At 47.4% G+C, this 17,823-nt stretch overlaps 8 protein-coding genes across 9 annotated transcripts; 4 read left to right on the plus strand and 4 right to left on the minus strand.

Moving 5' to 3' along the window:
* The first annotated feature begins 92 nt into the window (after window positions 1-92).
* On the plus strand, window positions 93-2,777 carry BDBG_07262 (D-3-phosphoglycerate dehydrogenase). Its single transcript, XM_002622264.2, has 6 exons — window positions 93-434; window positions 512-592; window positions 892-1,106; window positions 1,239-1,648; window positions 1,827-2,066; window positions 2,158-2,777. Exons 2-6 carry the CDS (start codon window positions 543-545, stop codon window positions 2,260-2,262), a joined length of 1,020 nt encoding a protein of 339 aa, XP_002622310.1. The 5' UTR covers window positions 93-434; window positions 512-542; the 3' UTR covers window positions 2,263-2,777.
* BDBG_07263 lies at window positions 2,445-7,048 on the minus strand. 2 transcript variants are annotated; one of them, XM_031723012.1, is made up of 4 exons: window positions 6,691-7,048; window positions 5,301-6,124; window positions 4,533-4,908; window positions 2,445-4,470 (listed from the first exon to the last, which is right to left on the minus strand). In XM_031723012.1, the coding sequence occupies exons 2-4, from the start codon at window positions 5,889-5,891 to the stop codon at window positions 3,584-3,586; spliced, it is 1,854 nt and encodes a 617-aa protein (XP_031580075.1). In that variant the 5' UTR covers window positions 5,892-6,124; window positions 6,691-7,048; the 3' UTR covers window positions 2,445-3,583. The 2 variants fall into 2 exon arrangements, with proteins under 2 accessions (XP_031580075.1, XP_002622311.1); XM_002622265.2 differs by having other exon boundaries at window positions 2,516-4,470; window positions 6,310-7,048.
* BDBG_17585 (uncharacterized protein) lies at window positions 5,219-7,165 on the plus strand. Its single transcript, XM_031725272.1, has 4 exons — window positions 5,219-5,322; window positions 5,438-5,575; window positions 5,643-6,376; window positions 6,497-7,165. Exons 3-4 carry the CDS (start codon window positions 6,212-6,214, stop codon window positions 6,713-6,715), a joined length of 384 nt encoding a protein of 127 aa, XP_031580076.1. The 5' UTR covers window positions 5,219-5,322; window positions 5,438-5,575; window positions 5,643-6,211; the 3' UTR covers window positions 6,716-7,165.
* BDBG_07264 (U1 zinc finger domain-containing protein) lies at window positions 7,049-8,812 on the minus strand. Its single transcript, XM_002622266.2, has 2 exons — window positions 8,717-8,812; window positions 7,049-8,617 (listed from the first exon to the last, which is right to left on the minus strand). Exons 1-2 carry the CDS (start codon window positions 8,738-8,740, stop codon window positions 7,703-7,705), a joined length of 939 nt encoding a protein of 312 aa, XP_002622312.1. The 5' UTR covers window positions 8,741-8,812; the 3' UTR covers window positions 7,049-7,702.
* Window positions 8,813-9,122: 310 nt separating this feature from the next.
* Window positions 9,123-11,134, minus strand: BDBG_07265 (tubulin-specific chaperone; the record flags this gene model as incomplete). Its single annotated transcript, XM_002622267.1, has 4 exons — window positions 9,123-10,247; window positions 10,299-10,389; window positions 10,450-10,885; window positions 10,969-11,134. 4 exons carry the CDS (start codon window positions 11,132-11,134, stop codon window positions 9,123-9,125), a joined length of 1,818 nt encoding a protein of 605 aa, XP_002622313.1.
* Window positions 11,135-11,268: 134 nt separating this feature from the next.
* On the minus strand, window positions 11,269-15,771 carry BDBG_07267 (AGC/NDR/NDR protein kinase). Its single transcript, XM_002622269.2, has 4 exons — window positions 14,591-15,771; window positions 13,998-14,501; window positions 13,431-13,910; window positions 11,269-13,368 (listed from the first exon to the last, which is right to left on the minus strand). The coding sequence occupies exons 1-4, from the start codon at window positions 15,244-15,246 to the stop codon at window positions 13,056-13,058; spliced, it is 1,953 nt and encodes a 650-aa protein (XP_002622315.1). The 5' UTR covers window positions 15,247-15,771; the 3' UTR covers window positions 11,269-13,055.
* BDBG_07266 (splicing factor 3a subunit 2) lies at window positions 11,398-12,992 on the plus strand. The gene is made up of 3 exons (XM_002622268.2): window positions 11,398-11,452; window positions 11,525-12,782; window positions 12,906-12,992. The coding sequence occupies exons 1-2, from the start codon at window positions 11,441-11,443 to the stop codon at window positions 12,221-12,223; spliced, it is 711 nt and encodes a 236-aa protein (XP_002622314.1). The 5' UTR covers window positions 11,398-11,440; the 3' UTR covers window positions 12,224-12,782; window positions 12,906-12,992.
* BDBG_07268 (mitochondrial import inner membrane translocase subunit tim54) lies at window positions 15,736-17,705 on the plus strand. The gene is made up of 2 exons (XM_031723013.1): window positions 15,736-15,987; window positions 16,045-17,705. Exons 1-2 carry the CDS (start codon window positions 15,885-15,887, stop codon window positions 17,442-17,444), a joined length of 1,503 nt encoding a protein of 500 aa, XP_031580077.1. The 5' UTR covers window positions 15,736-15,884; the 3' UTR covers window positions 17,445-17,705.
* The last annotated feature ends 118 nt before the right edge of the window (window positions 17,706-17,823 follow it).

Here is a 17,823-nt window from a genome sequence, read left to right on the forward strand (position 1 = left end):
TGCACTGTGGGATCCTGTTGCTGTATGTTTTACCTTTGGTCAACATTTTGTTATGCCCGAGACCCGCCGTCTGCAAGAAAAGAATTGCGCGCCTTTTCTTTTTCTTTTCTCTTTTCTCTTTTCTTCTCTTTTCTTCTCTTTTCTTTTTCTTTTTATTTTTTTTCTATTTGCATATTTCGTCCCGAGTCCCGTGTAGCCGAGTTAAATATCGCTTGTATAAAGTTTATACAAAGACACCTTGTAGGCTACGCTGCTCTCTGAACTTCTCTGTCTCCTCTAAATACCTGCGCCCCGACCATACACGGCCCAATTCCACCAGATCCCGTTTCTGTTCAGTCATTTGAGGCGTCTCTATTTATATATAATTGCTGGCGGTTGCAGATTCACTCGGGTGTCAAGCCCAGTTGAACTTGCATAGCTACTAGATAAGACCAGTGCGTTAATTTGTCTTCTCCTCACAACATCCCTATGTTCATACCACGATAGACAATTTCTAACAGATCGAAGATAGAAGCAAGCTCTAAGTAACGCAATCCGCTATTATGGGTTCCAGTAGCAAGCCCAAGGCGCTACTTCTCGGCGAGATAGACCAGTGAGTCTTTGTGCCCCATCCTCCCGTTATTCGCGGCCCCTCCTCCCATCCCCATAATGGACAATCGGTGCTATCTATGCCTACATTTTTGCAGAAAATTACGGTGTTAGACATGTTTATGATGGTATACTTTTACCTCAATTGAGCCGCCATTGTTCCTCATTTCCCAAACCTCTTTTTCAAACACAAAGCCTCCGCCTTTTGAGACTTAGGATTTAGCCCCATGTTGCGTGTCGCCGCGTATGTGTTTCTTTGGGACTATGCTGATTTGTTCTGCCTTTATGTTTATCACTGCAAAGTGCCCATTCGACCTGGGCAAGTCTGGCAGATATTGCAGAACTCGTCGAGACAAAGGCTACCAATCGCGCAGAATTCATCCAGGAATGCCGCAGCGGCAAGTTCGATGGCGTCCTCGTGGCTTATCGGACTTTTGGGTCGTCGAGCATCACAGGTCTCATTGATGAGGAATTGGTCAATGTGCTGCCCAAGTCGCTGAGATATCTTGCACATTGCGGTATGATCTGCGCATTTTCATCACTTTTGCAATATGCGCGCATGTTTCTCCCGTCAGATAGTGATTATCTTTGATCCAATATGGCCTCGCTTTTTCTCATTCTGGACACACTATATTGACAATGTCTCCCAGGAGCTGGATATGACCAAATCGACGTTCATGCCTGCAGCGCGCGCTCGCCACCTTTACTGGTCTCCAATGTTCCAACAGCCGTCGACGACGCAACCGCAGATGTAAACATGTTCCTGATAATTGGGACCCTGCGCAACTTCAACACGAGCATGTTGGCCCTGCGAGAAGGAAAATGGAAAGGCCAGCCAGTCCCAAAGCTAGGCCATGATCCGCAAGGAAAAATTCTCGGAATCCTAGGCATGGGAGGGATCGGCCGGAATTTGAAAAAGAAGGCTGAAGCCTTCGGAATGAAGATTATCTACCATAACCGGAGAAAATTGAGTGATGAGCTTGCCGACGGCGCGGAGTACGTATCCTTCGATGAATTATTGAGAAGGAGCGATGTGATCAGTTTGAATTTACCACTGAATGTACGTCTCTTTTCTTTTCTTTCTTTTCCTTTCTTTTCCCTCCTCTTGTTGGGTTGAATTCCAACCCGCCATTGTGCCCCATCTGTGCTTCCCAACAATATCAACCACTTTTATTCCCGCCCTTTGGACAAACACATATACAGATTAGGTTCTTCCTCCTTTGCTAATTCCTCCCCAGAGCACCACCCGCCACATAATCAGCCACGCCGAATTCGCCAAAATGAAACAAGGCGTCGTGGTCGTCAACACCGCCCGCGGCGCCGTCATTGATGAAGATGCCATGGTCCAAGCGCTGGACAGTGGCAAGGTGCTCTCCGTCGGTCTAGATGTGTTCGAGGACGAGCCCAACGTGCACCCGGGCCTCTTGCGCAACCCGAATGTCATGCTTGTGCCACATATGGGCACCTACACCGTCGAGGTAGGTTACCGAAATTCCGACCCCCTCTCCTCTCCCCCCTCTCCACACACTAGGGGGCCGCGGTTACTGACTCCAATTTTGTATATAATAGACCCAAACTGCCATGGAGGAATGGGCGATCGACAATGTGCGCCTAGCCATTGAAAAGGGGAAGTTGAAATCTCCAGTTCCCGAACAAGCGGAGATGTGGTTGTGAGATTCGGCATTTTTTCCCCTTTAAACTTATATTTTTTCAACCGTTTATTATCCCTTACACCTTTTTTTCTTTCCTTTTTGTTCTTAGATAAACATTCACACCTATGCGGAGCATATGTATACACTGGAAATATGTGGCTTTAAGTAAAAAAATGTGTGAGGGGACCGAAAAAGCAAAAAATATGCAACTAGAAATCGGGGGCGGTTTCGCTAACTATGCGAGAAAAAGGGTGGAAAGGCTGCTTTTTATCTTATTAGTAAATTTATGTCTAGATATACAACGGCAATCGTACGTACACCACGCATGCACGGACGTGTTATGTGCATATGCATAATTGTTGCCCAATGCTCTTTTTGTGTGTTCGCGCCGACTGCGCTGGAAAAAAACAAAAGAAAAGAGAAGAAAACAAAAAAGAAAATAAAAGAACATAAAGAAAAAGAAAAAGAAACTTCAAACTTCTATACATCACAGCCATTTTCTGATTCTCCACCACATCTTTTCTTCCTATTGTGCAGTCCAAAAATTAAAAATAGGCCATGGAAAATGACTAGCTGTTGTGAGTATGAGTAAACATCGCGAACCGACACGGTGAAAGATTCCGTCAAACCAATCCTTACATATTCCGTCCGCGCGCCGTAACTGGGACAGTAAACATATCTAGGTCTACCAATTGCTATTAAGCCAAAAGGTAATAATAATATATTTATAAAATAAAAATCGATATTGCAGAAGAGAGAGAATGGAGGCAGATAGGTCCAGGTCCAGTGCCAGTCCGGCCCTGGCCTTCCCATTCGCTACACATTAGTCTCCAAGAAGAAAAGAAAGACAACAAACACAAAAAGAAGAAGGCCCGCTTTTGCTGCCATGCTTGTTTTTAGTCTTGATTAACCAAAAAGTAAAAATGGATCGAGAGAGGAGGGAAGGGTGGAAGATGGGGTAGAATTTGATGGAGAAACCCACAACGAAATAAAGTATGTGCGTACCAGGGAAATGGAAGGCAAGGGAGAAGTAAAAAAAAGGGGCGGAATCAGAATCAAATATTCATCACTAAAACATTTGTGTTAAAACAATTGCTTTCTGTTATACAGGACGTATAAAAACAAATAACAATATAAGATAGTGGAATAAGACAGTAGGTATTTTGGCAGGAATAAAATAAGCAAATGATATACCGCACAAAGTGCGACGAAAGAAAATAGAACCCAGCCATTTCATTTATAGTTAGGACAGGAGACGAGAACCAAAGTAAAAGAGAGAATAGCCCATTTTCATATAGTTTGACTTGAGAAAAAGAGGAAAAGAAGCCATGATCATAACATAATCACGACGCCCCCGGCGAATCCTCCCAATACTTAACAACCATCCCACACAACCGTTTAATAACCTGATTCGTCCCCTTACCATGGCTCTCATCCTCAAGGAACCTAACAGCAACATACAACTTGGCTGCAGCATCCTTCTCATCCGTACTGGCGGTCGTCTGCTTCAGCTTTCGCGGCTGGAATTTAGCAATGTGCCGCACAATGGCGATGGAATAGATCACATCGCGGTTCTCAAACGTATCCAGCAGCCTGCGAGACGTGGTCAGGGCTTCCTCTTTTCGTTTTTGGGCATTCGGGTCGTCTTCAGGGATGGTAAGGTAGCGGCCGACGGATTCCCAGAAATCAATCTCGCGGGCTTTTATCTGGTTGCCGATGCCGGGGAGTCTGTGTGCCGGGTCACATTCTGGGTAACTATCTAGGCTTACTGGGTTTGTATCGAGGTATGTGCCGGTTACAAGGGCTTCGAAGACGGCCAGTCGCTTCACAGCGTATAGGAGTTCGACATCCGTGGTGTTTGTTGTGGTGCCACTTCCGTTCGTGTCTGGTTCTTTGGTACGAGCGACGCGGGTTAATGTTAATGTTTCCCAGATGACAGAGGCTTCGAGACTCTCAACGCGCGCCAAAACGGCAGGGTCGTGGATATTGCGGTCATTGAAGCCATCTAAGAGGGCAGAGTAGTATGATAAAAGGCGGGGATTTGCCAAGAGATGGGTCATCCCCTTTGTTTCGAACCAGTTGCATTCGAGGAACTTGTCAATAGCGACGGCATACGAGATGTAGACTAGCTTGATTTCTTCTACTCGCGGTGCAGGGATTGTCGTGATTTCTGGTGGTGGAGAGAGGTACCCTCGTACGGAGAGGAGATCTACAACCTTCATAGGTTTTACTATACAAAGAATGAGAATTAGTACAAGACGAGAAATTGGGTGGGACATGAAGGGACATTACATTCTAGGTTCTCAGCCCCATACATGATCGAAGCTGGCGTTTGACCCCCTTCGCTAGTGTGATGCGTACCGGTGTGTGACGCGACTCCTTCCAAGGCAGGGTCAATTGCAGTTCCGTAATCGAACTGATGTACTGAAGGAGAAGATGATGGGCTTGCTGTCGGTAAGGGCGGATGCGCAAAGGACTGCCCTCCGGACAAGGAATTCTGAGCACTGATATACACGGGGGTGCCTTGAGGAGATACTAGTACCGATGGTTGAGAGGGGGCAGGCTGCAGGGCTGAAGTGCCCGGCTGCGGTCGGAACACCGGATCGTACCCAAGGCAATCACGCTTGCTTTTTTCGCAATTCCTGCAAACGGGATGTCGCTCATCACACTGTATACAGTTAAGGAGAGCTCCGGTTAGCGTGGATAAATGTATAGAGAGTAGAGAGGGGCTTGATGACAGTGAACGGCGAGAGATTCACAAACAAAGCAAGAACAGAGCACCAGGACGAAAGCTGAGAACAAATCAAGAAACAGCGTGTCAAGTGAATAAAAGGATATTCGCTAAAGGAGTTTCAAAGCTCTCAAGAAGAGGCCGGACAATGAGGGGAGAGTGATGTAGCTTTTTTTGTTAAGCGATGCTCTAAGCGAGCGTCCATGCAGCCAGAATGCGGGGGAGCAAAATAAAAAAACGCAACAAAAAAAGGATCCCTGAGCCAACACTTTACAACATAATTATCTGTGCAGAACTCTATGCTGTTAATTAAATGCTATTCCTCTTACCTTAATTCGGCGTTTCCTGCAGGTAAGGCAACCCGTTTTCGTCCGTCGCTTTACTTCCTTCTTGTGTCGACCACTTGACAAACCTCGGTTTGGTTCGCCCGTCATTGGATACAGATCAGGACTGAGAATGGTTCCAGCCATGGTATAGTATTGGGGGATATTCGGTGGAGGCATGTTCATTGGAGCATTGGTTGCGGAAGAGCCGATGGACGTTTGCGAATGCGCCTGCGGAATCTGGTGACTTTGGGGATGGTTCTCGATTGATTGAATTGGAGGTAGGCTTAATTGGTTCTGGTTCATTGTCGCCTGCGAATTCGCTGATGGAGGCTGGTAATGCTGAAGCTGATGTACGGGATCCATATGCTGCTGTTGTTGTGGTGGCTGCGGTGGTGGAGGTTGTACGTGGGCCGGCTGGGTTGAGGGCGAGTAGTTGACGGGCGGACTCGATGTAGGTGCGACATTTTGGCTGGTGACAGAAGACACCGATACTGCGGCAGCTGGGTTATGATGATTTGGCGATGGTTCTGCTTCTTTTTGGGGAGCCGTGTCCGTTGTTGAGGGCCCTGTGGGCGGTGGCACAGTCTCTGGCATTCTGCTCCGAACCCGCAAGCACACAACACTCTCTTGCCGTAGAGGAGCCCAGTTGTATGTCTAGTCACGACAGGTGCGATCGCAACAGCCTATAGTGCGGCAATAGCACCACGCATTGATCTCAACGGGAGGATAGGACTCGAATGGAGGGTGGAAGGTGAGAGAGGGAAAACGATGGCGGACTCATCGAAATCCGATGAATATGTAGCGCATGGGATCCTAGACTCGAAACACTGTAGCTCGATGTATTAGTTAGAGCATTGCAACGCGACATGAATCTATGAGTAATGAGTAATTGTATCTGACGGATAACGCCTGGGATGCTCAGCGATGAATGCTGCGGGAAGCACTTTTTTTTGAATGCTGGCCGTAAAGTATTCGATCGCAATCAGGCTCGCCACAAGAAGAAATCACACACAAAACCAACGAGACATCAAGCAGACGAGAAAAGGCATCATCTAGGGCTCGAATTGGGGCAGCCATCAGTAAGTTTATGATGCAAGCTATAGCGATGGGCGCAAGAGGCAAGCTCGCGGTCGCGAAAATGCGAGAAATGCGCCTCGCCCGTGGCAACAGGCAGCGTTGACATGATTTAAAATCGGCAGCAAAAAAGAACAACAACGAGAAAACCACCAATAATGACCCAACAGTCCCTACGGAGGAATAGCAGAGAAAACGGGACAATGAAGCGGAGGGAAACGAAACACGCCGATTTGATTGGGGCAGAGGAGAGAGGCACGGGCAGCTCAAGCGAGAAGCCAAGTCACCGCAGCCTCTCGCCTGTTATGGACCAACGTACCTGGGGTAAAATAGGGCCTAGATAAGCGAAGAAGAAGTAAAGGTGAGCCAGCCGAGAGCTTCTTTTGACCACAGACGTTCTTCTGCTCTGTGTCCACAGCGGGATCTTCTTCCAGTGCGACGAACGGTGGTGGCTGCGAGTCTGGCGGGCGATGGATAGTTACAGCAACTAAGTTATTTAGCTGGCCGCGAGCGCAAAAAAATCAAGTGGCAATTGCCAAGGCAGAGCGACGATTTCAACGGGTGATGGGAGATGGGATATACACAGTAAGGAGGTGGTCAACAACTGCTGATTTATCTATTGGAATGGATGCCTGGTTTTTGAATAGACGTGTTCTCCGTCGCGGTTTGGTTTGGTGGAAATTTTTTATATCACCGTGCTGTGGTCGTAAAAATACCTTTACGCGCCAGTTATATCAGAAACAGATTTTCTCTATACACAAGGACAACCATCTGGCTACATCTTTAAACAGCAGTTATTTATATATAATTTATTTTATATATCCTGGTTCTTAATGGACATATTGGGAGTGTTTTGGTGCGAGCTTTTGAGGAGCTCAAAATAGCAGATAGTATTAATACAGCCTTAGCAGAATTTTGCAGTGGACCTAACTGCTTCATCATTCATTCACAAATGCGTGATGGCGCTACCTAGAAGGCGGGAGTTCTTGCTTGCACCCTAAGACTTCCCAGGTAGAGAGCCCCTCCAAGTAATGGGGACGAGCTAATATATTTCCAAAGTATCAGATACCCTCATTAGTTCACCATCATAGAAATGAAGGCTGCTCTGCATTGGTAAAACCGCAGATCGTCTTTTCGAGTCGTATAGCTCAGGAACGGGTAATCAAGTCGCGGTGGGCACGTTTCACGGTCCTCGAGTTCGAGTACCTTTGCCTATATGTACCGTACCGCATAGGTATATTGGTAGGCTTTGACCAAGGAAGGGATGTCAATTTCATCCGAGTAAATAGTGGCACGCCTAGCGATGTTGCGTATCTAGGCGATTAATCAATTCACCTGGCGTGCTTCGGTCTGCGCTTCTTAAAAACCACAGCAGGGACGGCTTCTTCAACAGTTTCCTTCGGAGTCTCACGAACCGACCTCGATACACCCTTCTCTCCCTCATATTTGGTTCCAACCATAGTTGGTCCACCCTCCGCTTCCTCTTTTTTAACCGGTAGAATATCTCCATCATTAGGGCTAGGAGTATCCTTCTTGGCGACATCCTCATGCTCACCATCAATGATATCTTCTTTCCCCTCCGCCTTAACATCCGGCGTCTCCGTCTCCCGTCTCTTCTTCTTCAACTCCGTCGTCCTTTCCAACAACGCATCGAGATCCTCCTCCTTCTCCTTGCCAGGGAACTCCCGTGTCGTCGACCCCCAACCTTTCCTTATGACTATCTCCCCCGCAGCCTCCTCCTCCTCCTGCACTTCAAACTTCCTTTTCCTGACCCCGACATTCAACCCAGCCACAGCATCTGCCTCCGCCCGGTCTTTATTTCCCGCTGTTGTCTCAACAACTTTCCAATCCCCCGCCAGCGCCATATCCCCCCTAAACTCCTCCGGAATAGCTACTCCCATCTCCACCAGCTGCGCCAGCTGACGCTTCCGCTGCTCTGCATTTGCAGAGAGAGATGCGCTCGGTTCTGCATTGGCACCCGTAGCTGAACCAGCACCTAGCCCGCGTTTCCAAGGCGGGCGTTGTTGCTGATCTCCCGTCTTGGGCGATCCGGAGACAACCCCCTTCAGGCGATGTATTTCATTCCTCGCTTTCTGGTTTTCTCGCTCGTCGCGCTCGTTGTTGCGGTGGATGTCGCGGAGGAAGCGCTTGAGGTTACCCTGGTGTTTGCCTGTGGCTTCGTGCTGCGTGCGTTCGAAGGCCGTGTCTCGGACGTAGGTTTTGCAGTGCTTGCACCAGTATTTCGGCTGGAATGGAGGGTTTGGTTTGGTTATTTTTACTTGCGCGAGCGGTGGAGGGGAAGTTTTTGATGGGGGAGGGGGGAGAAGAAGGATATGTGGGCTCACCGTGGACTTCCAGTATTCTGACATAGTGAGCCTGGGTTGGGATAATCACTCGTTAGTATGGAGATTAAAATAGATAACCTAGATGCAACAAACAAGCTTCCCTCTCACCGTATCTGAGTGACGCTGGGTAGATCATCGCTTATGTAATACAAAATATTGTTCCTTGGCATTTGCGAGCACGGGGTTCAACTTGTAATTGAAAGTTAGGAGAGCGAAGAAAGGTATCCGTAGGTACGATTAATTACGTATATTCTCGATGCTAAGCTGGAGCTGGAGCCGTGTTCCAGTATGCATTCAAAGGGCAAAGACATGTCCAATCATTTCCCCAACTCAACATGCAGTGAATGTAAACAAATGCGATGGTAATTATATTTGTGTCCATGCCGGACGGAGCCGGCCAGACTATCTAGAATAACTCAACCCGCACCTTAACATGTCGAGTCTCGTCCGTAAACCAGAACCCAACCTCTCTCGTAGAGTCTACCAGCTCCTCCTCACGCCGCACGAGCCTCGTGCCATCTTCTTGTTTCAAGGCTGAACTCTCGAGTTGTCGACTGGGTTCATCACTCTCATCACTGCTATCCCATTCATCGTCTTCAGCCCTGGATTCTTCGATCGGGTCCCACTCGTCTGTTTCCCATACTAGTTTGAAGCGGAGCGGAGTTAGTGAGAAGTTTCGTGCGACGATGGCTTTGATGCGGTAAACGTCGAACGATTTTGGAATTTCGGTGTTGTACTTAGGACTAATGATCGCGTCTGGTTTCTGTGAGAATGGTTTTTGGTTTTGGTGGTCAACTAGGTAGAAGTTAAATGTGACGAGTCGAGCGGCGAGAGATCGAGGGTGTATCCCGCTTCCAGAGCCGTCTGTCTCCCTCTTTATTTCGACCTCTCCATAAATATCGCATAGTTCTTTGTATCGCGGGTGTGATTCTAGGACGCGCTTTTCTTCACTTTGTGGCGATGCGGCTAGCTCTTTCCGGATCAGGGAGAGGTAGTATAACTCTCCGTTATTGCGATCCTGGTCTGTGATTGTACCGTAGTTTAGGGTCTCGAGCTGAGAGACGTGGGCAAGGGTGAGCATGTATGCTTCATCGACGGTCATTGGATATTCGGGCATATTTGTTATGCGCGAAGGCGCGGGCGGCTGGTCGTAGAGCGGATTATCGGAAACTCGAAGAGTAGTGAGCCCAGGGAACACTTTAGGAAGCATGTTGATAAATTTCCAGGAATTTATTTTATTAAAGGATATATCAACAGAAGTGAGAATTGGTGAAAAAATGACCTCAGTTTCGTGTGCAATCATTGCCGGATTTTTAGATCCCACCCTGCTAATCCTATTTCCACGAAGTGATAACCGTTTTAGCTCCGGTAGAGAGGTCAAATTCCGGATGGAATGAATAGATTCGAAGCCATTATACTCCAATGTAAGCTCCTGGATTCTGCCTGATATGGGATAGGAAAGAGACGTGAACTCATTTCCCGAGAGTGATAACGAGCGTAAAGACGGAAACCGTTTCGATACAGCGGCGGCCTGAAGGAGACATTAAGCATGTTTTTAGCTAAAAGAATATTCATATCTTACCTCCTTCCATTCTATAAGCGTTTCGTCCAGTGATAACTCGGATATACCGTCAAGTGTTACACTTTCGTCAATTTCATCAAAACGATTCCCGCTATGAGACAATTTAGCACGAAGTCGATGACTTGGGAGAATGTATTGATTTTTCCCCTACTTTAGTTTTAAGATCCTCAAAAGTTTAAGCTGACCACAAATAGCTGCTACATCAGCCCATTTTCGAAGGACATTGCGGCTGAGATCCAGCTCAACAATTTTCGGACAAGTCCTCGCAATGCTTTCAAGCTCATTTTCATATTCCTCTTGGCTTCCTTCGCCAGCTAATACGCCATGAACACGCATGCCATCAAGAAGAACAATCCGAAGCTCCTGAAGTTCTGCAAGTAGTTTGCGGATTTTGTCAAATCCTACTTCTTCAACGATTTTGCCGCTGATCTCAATCGGCGTGGACGATGGTAGGTTCCCATGGCCAGAGGGCACAGTTTCAATTTCTGAAACATATTTTTCATTTGCGGCTTGTAGGAAGCTCAGAGGTCGATCAGCCAGTCTCGTTGGGCGTATAAAAGAGCCTGCTGTCGGATGTTTGCTTTTGCCTGGAAATGAACTTGTAAGCCCCCATGTTCAGTGATGATGGAGGTCGTATGAGGGGTAGACAGGGCGGTTAACTACACCATACATTGAAAATATTTCACCCCTTGATGCTCTCCTGAATGTTTGCCTCTGGTAGAATCATCCCACTCTACACCCAGCCACTGCCCTTTCGTCCCTTGGACTTCGCCAATATAGCGAACTGTACAAAGTGCACCATCGAATGAAAGCCTGGAGCCTATCGAGACGCCCATGTTGTGCCTCCTAAAGTTTAAAACTGAAATTGATTGTCAAGTATTACAGAATAATATTCAAGAAATGAAATAGTCTATGAATTCAAAATTACTGAATACATAGTCATAGTCTATCTATCATCATCCAAGCATGAGATTTATACTATGCGGAGTGAAAGTTCGCCTTGCCAGTGATTCCGCGATTTCTCTTGGCAACTGTTCAAAACTATCACGTGATAATACATTCAACCCTTTGGATGCGCCTCCGAGCTCGACTGGTCAATCTCAACTCAAAGCTAATATCACATCCCTCCGGAACCCATTATCATGGATTATCAGGTATTTAGACACGCATCTTAACTTCTCTTCTCCACTCCTAACTCAAGCAATGTTCTAACTATCTCCCAACAGAACCGCGCAGGCTCCAAATTCGGAGGCGGAGGCGTCGCCTCCCATTCCGCCACGAACGCTGACCGGCGCGAACGACTCCGCAAACTGGCGCTCGAAAACATCGACCTCGAAAAGGACCCCTACTTCTTCAAAAACCATGTAGGCAGCTTTGAATGCCGCCTCTGTCTAACTGTCCACCAAAACGACGGCTCCTACCTTGCCCACACCCAGGGTCGCAAGCACCAAACCAACCTCGCCCGCCGCGCTGCTCGCGAACAGAAGGAGGGCAAGGGGCAAGATGGCTCCCTCCTACCCGCCGCGATGGGCGTGCAGGTGAAGCGCAACACAGTCAAGATTGGCCGGCCGGGATATAAAATCACCAAGACGAGAGATCCGCTCACGAGGCAGCATGGATTGCTGTTCCAGCTGCAGTATCAGGAAATCACACCGGGGGAAGTACCTCGAGTGCGGTTTATGTCGGCCTTTGAGCAGAAGGTTGATGACCCACCGGATAAGGATTTCCAATATTTGCTTGTTGCGGCGGAGCCGTATCAGACATGCGGTTTCAAGCTGCAAGCTAGGGAGGTGGATCGGAGTGAGGGGAAGTTCTGGACTTGGTTTGATCAGGATAGTAAGGAGTTTTGGATACAGGTGATGTTCAAGACGGAACGGGAGGAGCGGTATTCTGGCGTGCCGGGTCTTGGACCTGTACGAAGATGATTGATGTAGTCATTGCATTTCGTGGCACTTTTCGCCTGCGTTCTTTTCTATCTGTTATTTTCTCGATGGAGTTCTATGGTATTGCGCGGAGTTTGGCCAAAGGGATTTCGATACCTGCATTAAAATAATGGGGGCTATGGGCTAATAATACATTCGTATATGGGTGATTTATCTAAACTTATTCAAATATGACCTTTGCGCGCTGCGTTATTCTATTCCATGATATCGCGAAGATGCTCTGTTCTCTTGTGATGTAAGTTAGAATACCCTGACCATGGTTTCGTTCAGAGCGAGTGCAATATAGAGGAAATCACACTGTATTGTCATAGCAAATATGATATGCTCCAAATGAGCTAGTGATCTAACCTATGCAAGCTCAGTTAAAATAAAGTTCCATTACTAGGATGCTTAAGGCACGCAAAATGTGTCATGTCCGATATTGACCAACACCCAGCTCGTTCAAAATATCCATATCTCGCTGAACAGATCAGCCTCATACGGACAGTTGGAAATCTGGTGAAAAGCAGCAGGAAAGCCCAGATGAGATAAATAAGAAAATGTAAGATTAAAACATGTTCGTGAAGGGGCAGTACGCCCTTGATCGTAATTGGTTGGTCATGTATTCGGTTTGCATCTCGGAGGCTTCGCTGATTGGAAGGAGTGTCAACCAGAAAAATTGCAGAGAAAAGAAAGAAGAAAAAGAAAAAAGAAAAAAAGAACAGCAAGCAACGAGGCGCAACTCAAGCAGTTAGATTTAACACGACAATCAGCATTCATTCATTCATTTGGTTTTAGATAAAACTCTCGAACAAATGAAAAAAATACATGTAATCTAGCTTGCTTGGAAGGCATTGAAGGCCTTGAATGTATACCCAATAAACGGAAGGCTCATTTCAGCCTCCTGTTCCTCTGGCATGGCGCGAGCCTGGGCACGGAGTTGGGCCGAGTTGTCCTCTTGTGGGATCTCATCAATTGGGAAGTATGACACATCGACATTCGAAGTAAGCTTGGGCTCGAAGGGCGCACGAATCTTGCGAAGCTGATCCCAGACCACCCCGCGGAAGAATGGATGGTTTTTGATTTGTGTAGCTCCGAACTGAGCACCGCCTTCTCGACCAATGCGGTGTTCAGGGTCGCATAGAAAGCTGGTCAAATATTTTTAGCTTGATCTTATCTGCCAAGCGGTGTTCGTACAGAATGGGTTTACCTTCTTATTAAATGTTCAGAATCATGCGAGAGTGTCAGTTCTTCCGGGAAGTAGAGACACTCGCGCCAGTTTACGATTTTCCGGTAAGTATCGGTGGGCTCTTCGGCACAAAATGGGGGCCATCCAACCAAGCATTCGAACATGATAGCACCGACAGACCACCAATCACACAAATATGTGTATCCCTGACCATTGAAGATTTCGGGTGCAATATAGTCAGGGGTTCCGACAGTCGAATAGGCCATAGCCCTACGGGATTTTCTCCAGGTATTGATCTGGCCACGATTGGACACAGTCAGGTTGATAGCGTCAGAGAAGAAGCCGGAATTCCGGTTCTTATCTTTGGATGCAGAAGTATTTTTAAGAAGCTGCTGGTAATATGAATTGTCATGTTGTTTTTTCCCACCAGTGGACAGACCAAAATCGGTGAGCTTGATGTGTCCACCACGGTCTAGGAGGATATTGTCCGGTTTGATATCACTGTCAAACAATTGTTAGAATCATGTTTTTTAGACAGGAGAGACACCTATGGTCCTGAACAGCGAGAAATTTTATAGGAAAACTTACCGGTGAAGAAACCCGAGCTTGTGAACCGCCTCTATAGCCATCACTATTTCTGCCATATAGAATCTTGTAATATCCTCAGAAAAGATTTCATACTTAATAAGCATAGTCATCAAATCACCGCCAGGCAAAAACTCCATAAGTAAATAAAGGTAAGCCTTGTCCTGGAAGGATGCGTGCAGCTTCACAAGCCATGGACTATCTTTTGAATCAGCGAGAATATCGCGCTCAGCCCGTACGTGGGCAAGCTGATCCTTTCTAAACATCTCGGTTTTGACCAAGGATTTCAGGGCATATATCTTGCCATCAGTTTTTCGCTGTACCAGCTTGACCTCCCCAAAAGCACCCTTGCCAATGATTTTTAGAGTTTGGAAATTGGACGGCGTCTCTCTTGTCCGGATGAAGCGAAGAAAATTTGCCTCCTTTTTGGCGACAGTTTCCGCTTCTTGGCGTTTGCGGGCCTCCGTAAGACTTGGGTTCGTCAAGACCTTGTCGAGATTGACAGCTCTATACAGGCAAAAATATTCTGTTAGTTGCAAACAAATTGACCCTCTTATGTTGGGAGAATGGCCATTTCGAAAACCTATGAAACTCACCGAAGGTTACGGTCACGGGCACGTTCGATGTTCTCACGAAAGAAAACATTAACAAGTTCCTTCGCGGCTCTGCCACGTTTATGCACATTCTCCGAGTATTTCTCGACACATCTCACCAATTCTTCCTCTTCCCCAGTAGGTTTAGGGCTACGGGTTGGCATTGGTGGACCAGCATATCCTGAGGCTTGAGGCGATGGCTGAGCCCCAGCAGTCCGTGGACGTTGTCCTTGAGCCGGGTTGCGGCCAAACATTCCAGCCCTGGGAGGAGCGCCACCCAAATCCTGGTTCGAAAATTGCTGAATTAGACCATTTGTTGCATCATTTGCCTGATACCCAGGACCAGTTTGGTAGGCTGCATGTGGTGAAGGCACGGTTTGTTGACCGTACTGCTGCCCCTGGGGGTGACCCTGAGCATGCGGCTGCTGGGGGGCATACGGATTGTTCATGAAATAGCCTTGCCCGAAGGCCGTGTGAGGACTCTGGGAATCGACATAATCCTGGCCACCGGGGTACATCGGCTGAGGGAAGGTCGAAGGTGTGGTTGGATAAGCCCTGTTGTTTGCGGAGGCAGTGTACGGGCGATCATTGAAACCGAAATTCAAATGAAGTCGGTTGCTATTATTGTTGTTATTGCTGTTTCCGTTATTTGGCTCCATCTTGATAGAAGGCTCAAAGGGCCCAGAAAGTTATTTTGTAGAAGATGATCGAAAGAATGACTTGTTGTACTGCCAATGTGAAACCGAATGAGGGGCGGTAGGTAGGGTAGGGGGTTTTTGTTGGCAGGCGAACGAAAACCCAAGCTAGCACTCTTGATTGGACGCGAGCCAATTTGCCAGCAAGACCGCGTCTCAAGTCAATGGGGCCGTCCGTCTACAGGTGCAGCAACGAAAGACAACAAACAAATCCGGGGTATCGCACAGCTGAGAATTGACAAATAAGGGAGAGTAGCGAGGGAGGGAATGGAGTGGACAATGTTCGAGGTTAAAGCCCCGATTTGCCGCTACGGTTGATGCTTAGCGCGGTAAACAACCTACATTACGTCAGCACGGCCCGGAATTGTTGTCTTCCATTGGCCAAATAAGCGAAGTGACGCGTTTGATATTCAGTAGATGGATTAAAGTATTTCCGGTGATGAGCGCCGAAGCTTTTTCCCGCATGGGAGTGAAGGAGGAGACTGCATATAACTAACACGGCGTTGACTTCGCGGGCAAACCCGCGATTTGTGCTATTTATATGTATATATATCTATGTACATCAGATAACTGCGCTGATTTTGGTACTTCTCAGGAGCATTATGGCGGAACCAACAACTTCAGCTCCATCTGGGGTATCGCAAAAAGCGGCCCCGAAACCTCCGCCTCCTCCAAAGCCCCAGAATCCGGCTCTCCGTATGCTCGGTGTGTAAACTTTTCTGGTTTTGTATTTTCATACAGCACTAACATAGTTGAAAACAGGCCTACCAAATATCCGACTGAAGTTGCCTTCGAGGAATTGGCTCATATTCCTGTCTATCACTGGGTCATTTACCACGGCCCTGGTCTACGACCGCAGACAGAAACGAAGAGCGCAAGAAAAGTGGTCCAATTTAGTAGCGCACATTGCTAAGGAACCACTGCGGGCCAATGAAGCTCGAAGAAAACTTACAATATTCCTAGCTGCCCCGCCGGGCGATGGGCTGAGGAGCGCGCGAGAATACTTTAAGGAGTATATAAAACCCATTCTAGTTGCTGGGGCCTTGGACTATGAGGTACTGGAGGGTCGACGGGAAGGGGATATCCGAGCAGCTGTTGCGAACAGAATCAGGAAAACAAGGCGGCAAGCGGGCGAAGGGCAGCCAATTGAGGAGGACGAGGCAGACAATTTCCTTCAACAAATTCGACAGAATTTTGGTATTGAGGACGAACCTGTAATCAAGGGAGATGTGGTGATCGGTCGTCATACATGGAAGGAATATATCCGCGGTATTCACGAAGGGTGGTTAGGACCAATGGATGCACCCGCCCCTGAACCCGAAGCCTCTCCCAATCCAGAGCCATCGCCCATAAATGCTGCTTCTCCGCCAGCTAACAGAGAAGACGGCTCTCCCACGTGTTCAGAACAGCCACAGGAGAATAAAGAAGCAGAACCTACACCGGAAAAGACACCAGAAGAAAAGAAAAAGGAAGAGAAGAAACCGTCCGGCCCTACGCCCGCATATATCTTCCCTGCTGCCTACCCCTCTCAACAACTCGCGCCGTCAATCCCGCAGGAAATCGACGCATCTCCCGTCGCATTCCCCCATATTCTAGGTTTCCTCAATACCCCTATTCGCATATACCGCTTCCTCACCCAACGATATCTCGCCGACGCCATAGGGCGGGACGTCGCTACTATCGTCCTCGCTGCATCAACCCGACCTTATGCGGAGAATAATGACAGCGTAGACTATGAATTTGCAGCCTCCGCCACTGCGACTACTGACGACGCTTCTCCGTCCTCACCATCATTATCATCCTCCCATCAATTCCTCTCAAAACATTACGAACAGCAAACTCTCCTCGAGAGCGAGGAGCAAGAATGGCCTAAATCTGTACGAAAGCAAAAGGAACATCCAGATATTAAAGAACGAGAATGGCTAGATGATGTCGTCATGGATTCACGCATTGCATCACGGATGCGCAGATTTGATCTTCCCGCAGAGGATGAAGAGAGAGCACAGCGGATAGGTGAAGGGACAGAGTGGATTCGCGGAGAGGAGATGCCTGTTCATATCCCGACTTGGAAACGGATCTGGAACACATATGGGTGGGGTGAGGAGGATGATGGACGGCCAAAAGTCATTATTGGGAATTTGGATGGGGAAGATGGAGAGTAGTGATAGGAGGACTTGAGTGGTTTCGAGAGAGGGTTCGATGAACGTATGCTATACGTTTGTATCTAGTTCTATCTATCTGCATGTATAGGCCCATATTTTAGATATCCCGTGTACAATAGAGTGTGTAATTATTTACTTGTTATGTGTTTCATACATGGATAATGTGAAAGGTGTAAAGCTTGCTTGATTCAAAGGTTGCTAGCTAGTGAGAAGTTATATAGTGAAAGGATTAATAAGCCAGAACATCATATGTGACCTGACACCCTCACTCATCAGACTCCAGAGTAACTATACATTATTATTATTATTATTATTCTTCAATTATAGATGTATGCAGTCATAGACTATAATATCTACCTGAGAACTAAAAGTTCTCAGA

Source organism: Blastomyces gilchristii (genome assembly GCF_000003855.2).
Source record: "Blastomyces gilchristii SLH14081 genomic scaffold supercont1.18, whole genome shotgun sequence".
Lineage (NCBI taxonomy): Eukaryota > Fungi > Ascomycota > Eurotiomycetes > Onygenales > Ajellomycetaceae > Blastomyces > Blastomyces gilchristii.

Coding starts and splice junctions, on each gene's coding strand:
- BDBG_07264 (XM_002622266.2), bottom strand. CDS start 8,740: ATGTCAGAATACTGGAAGTCCACG. Junction 8,618..8,716: donor CAGAATACTGGAAGTCCACG/GTGAGCCCACAT, acceptor CCTCCATTCCAG/CCGAAATACTGGTGCAAGCA.
- BDBG_07263 (XM_031723012.1), bottom strand. CDS start 5,891: ATGCCAGAGACTGTGCCACCGCCCACAGGGCCCTCAACAACGGACACG. Junction 4,909..5,300: donor GCAGGAAACGCCGAATTAAG/GTAAGAGGAATA, acceptor AACTGTATACAG/TGTGATGAGCGACATCCCGT. Junction 4,471..4,532: donor TGGGGCTGAGAACCTAGAAT/GTAATGTCCCTT, acceptor TTCTTTGTATAG/TAAAACCTATGAAGGTTGTA.
- BDBG_07262 (XM_002622264.2), top strand. CDS start 543: ATGGGTTCCAGTAGCAAGCCCAAGGCGCTACTTCTCGGCGAGATAGAC. Junction 1,649..1,826: donor GTTTGAATTTACCACTGAAT/GTACGTCTCTTT, acceptor ATTCCTCCCCAG/AGCACCACCCGCCACATAAT. Junction 2,067..2,157: donor TGGGCACCTACACCGTCGAG/GTAGGTTACCGA, acceptor TGTATATAATAG/ACCCAAACTGCCATGGAGGA.
- BDBG_17585 (XM_031725272.1), top strand. CDS start 6,212: ATGCTCAGCGATGAATGCTGCGGGAAGCACTTTTTTTTGAATGCTGGC. Junction 6,377..6,496: donor TCGAATTGGGGCAGCCATCA/GTAAGTTTATGA, acceptor TAAAATCGGCAG/CAAAAAAGAACAACAACGAG.
- BDBG_07267 (XM_002622269.2), bottom strand. CDS start 15,246: ATGGAGCCAAATAACGGAAACAGCAATAACAACAATAATAGCAACCGA. Junction 14,502..14,590: donor GCCCGTGACCGTAACCTTCG/GTGAGTTTCATA, acceptor TTGCCTGTATAG/AGCTGTCAATCTCGACAAGG. Junction 13,369..13,430: donor TCTGAACATTTAATAAGAAG/GTAAACCCATTC, acceptor ATATTTGACCAG/CTTTCTATGCGACCCTGAAC.
- BDBG_07268 (XM_031723013.1), top strand. CDS start 15,885: ATGGCGGAACCAACAACTTCAGCTCCATCTGGGGTATCGCAAAAAGCG. Junction 15,988..16,044: donor TCCGGCTCTCCGTATGCTCG/GTGTGTAAACTT, acceptor AGTTGAAAACAG/GCCTACCAAATATCCGACTG.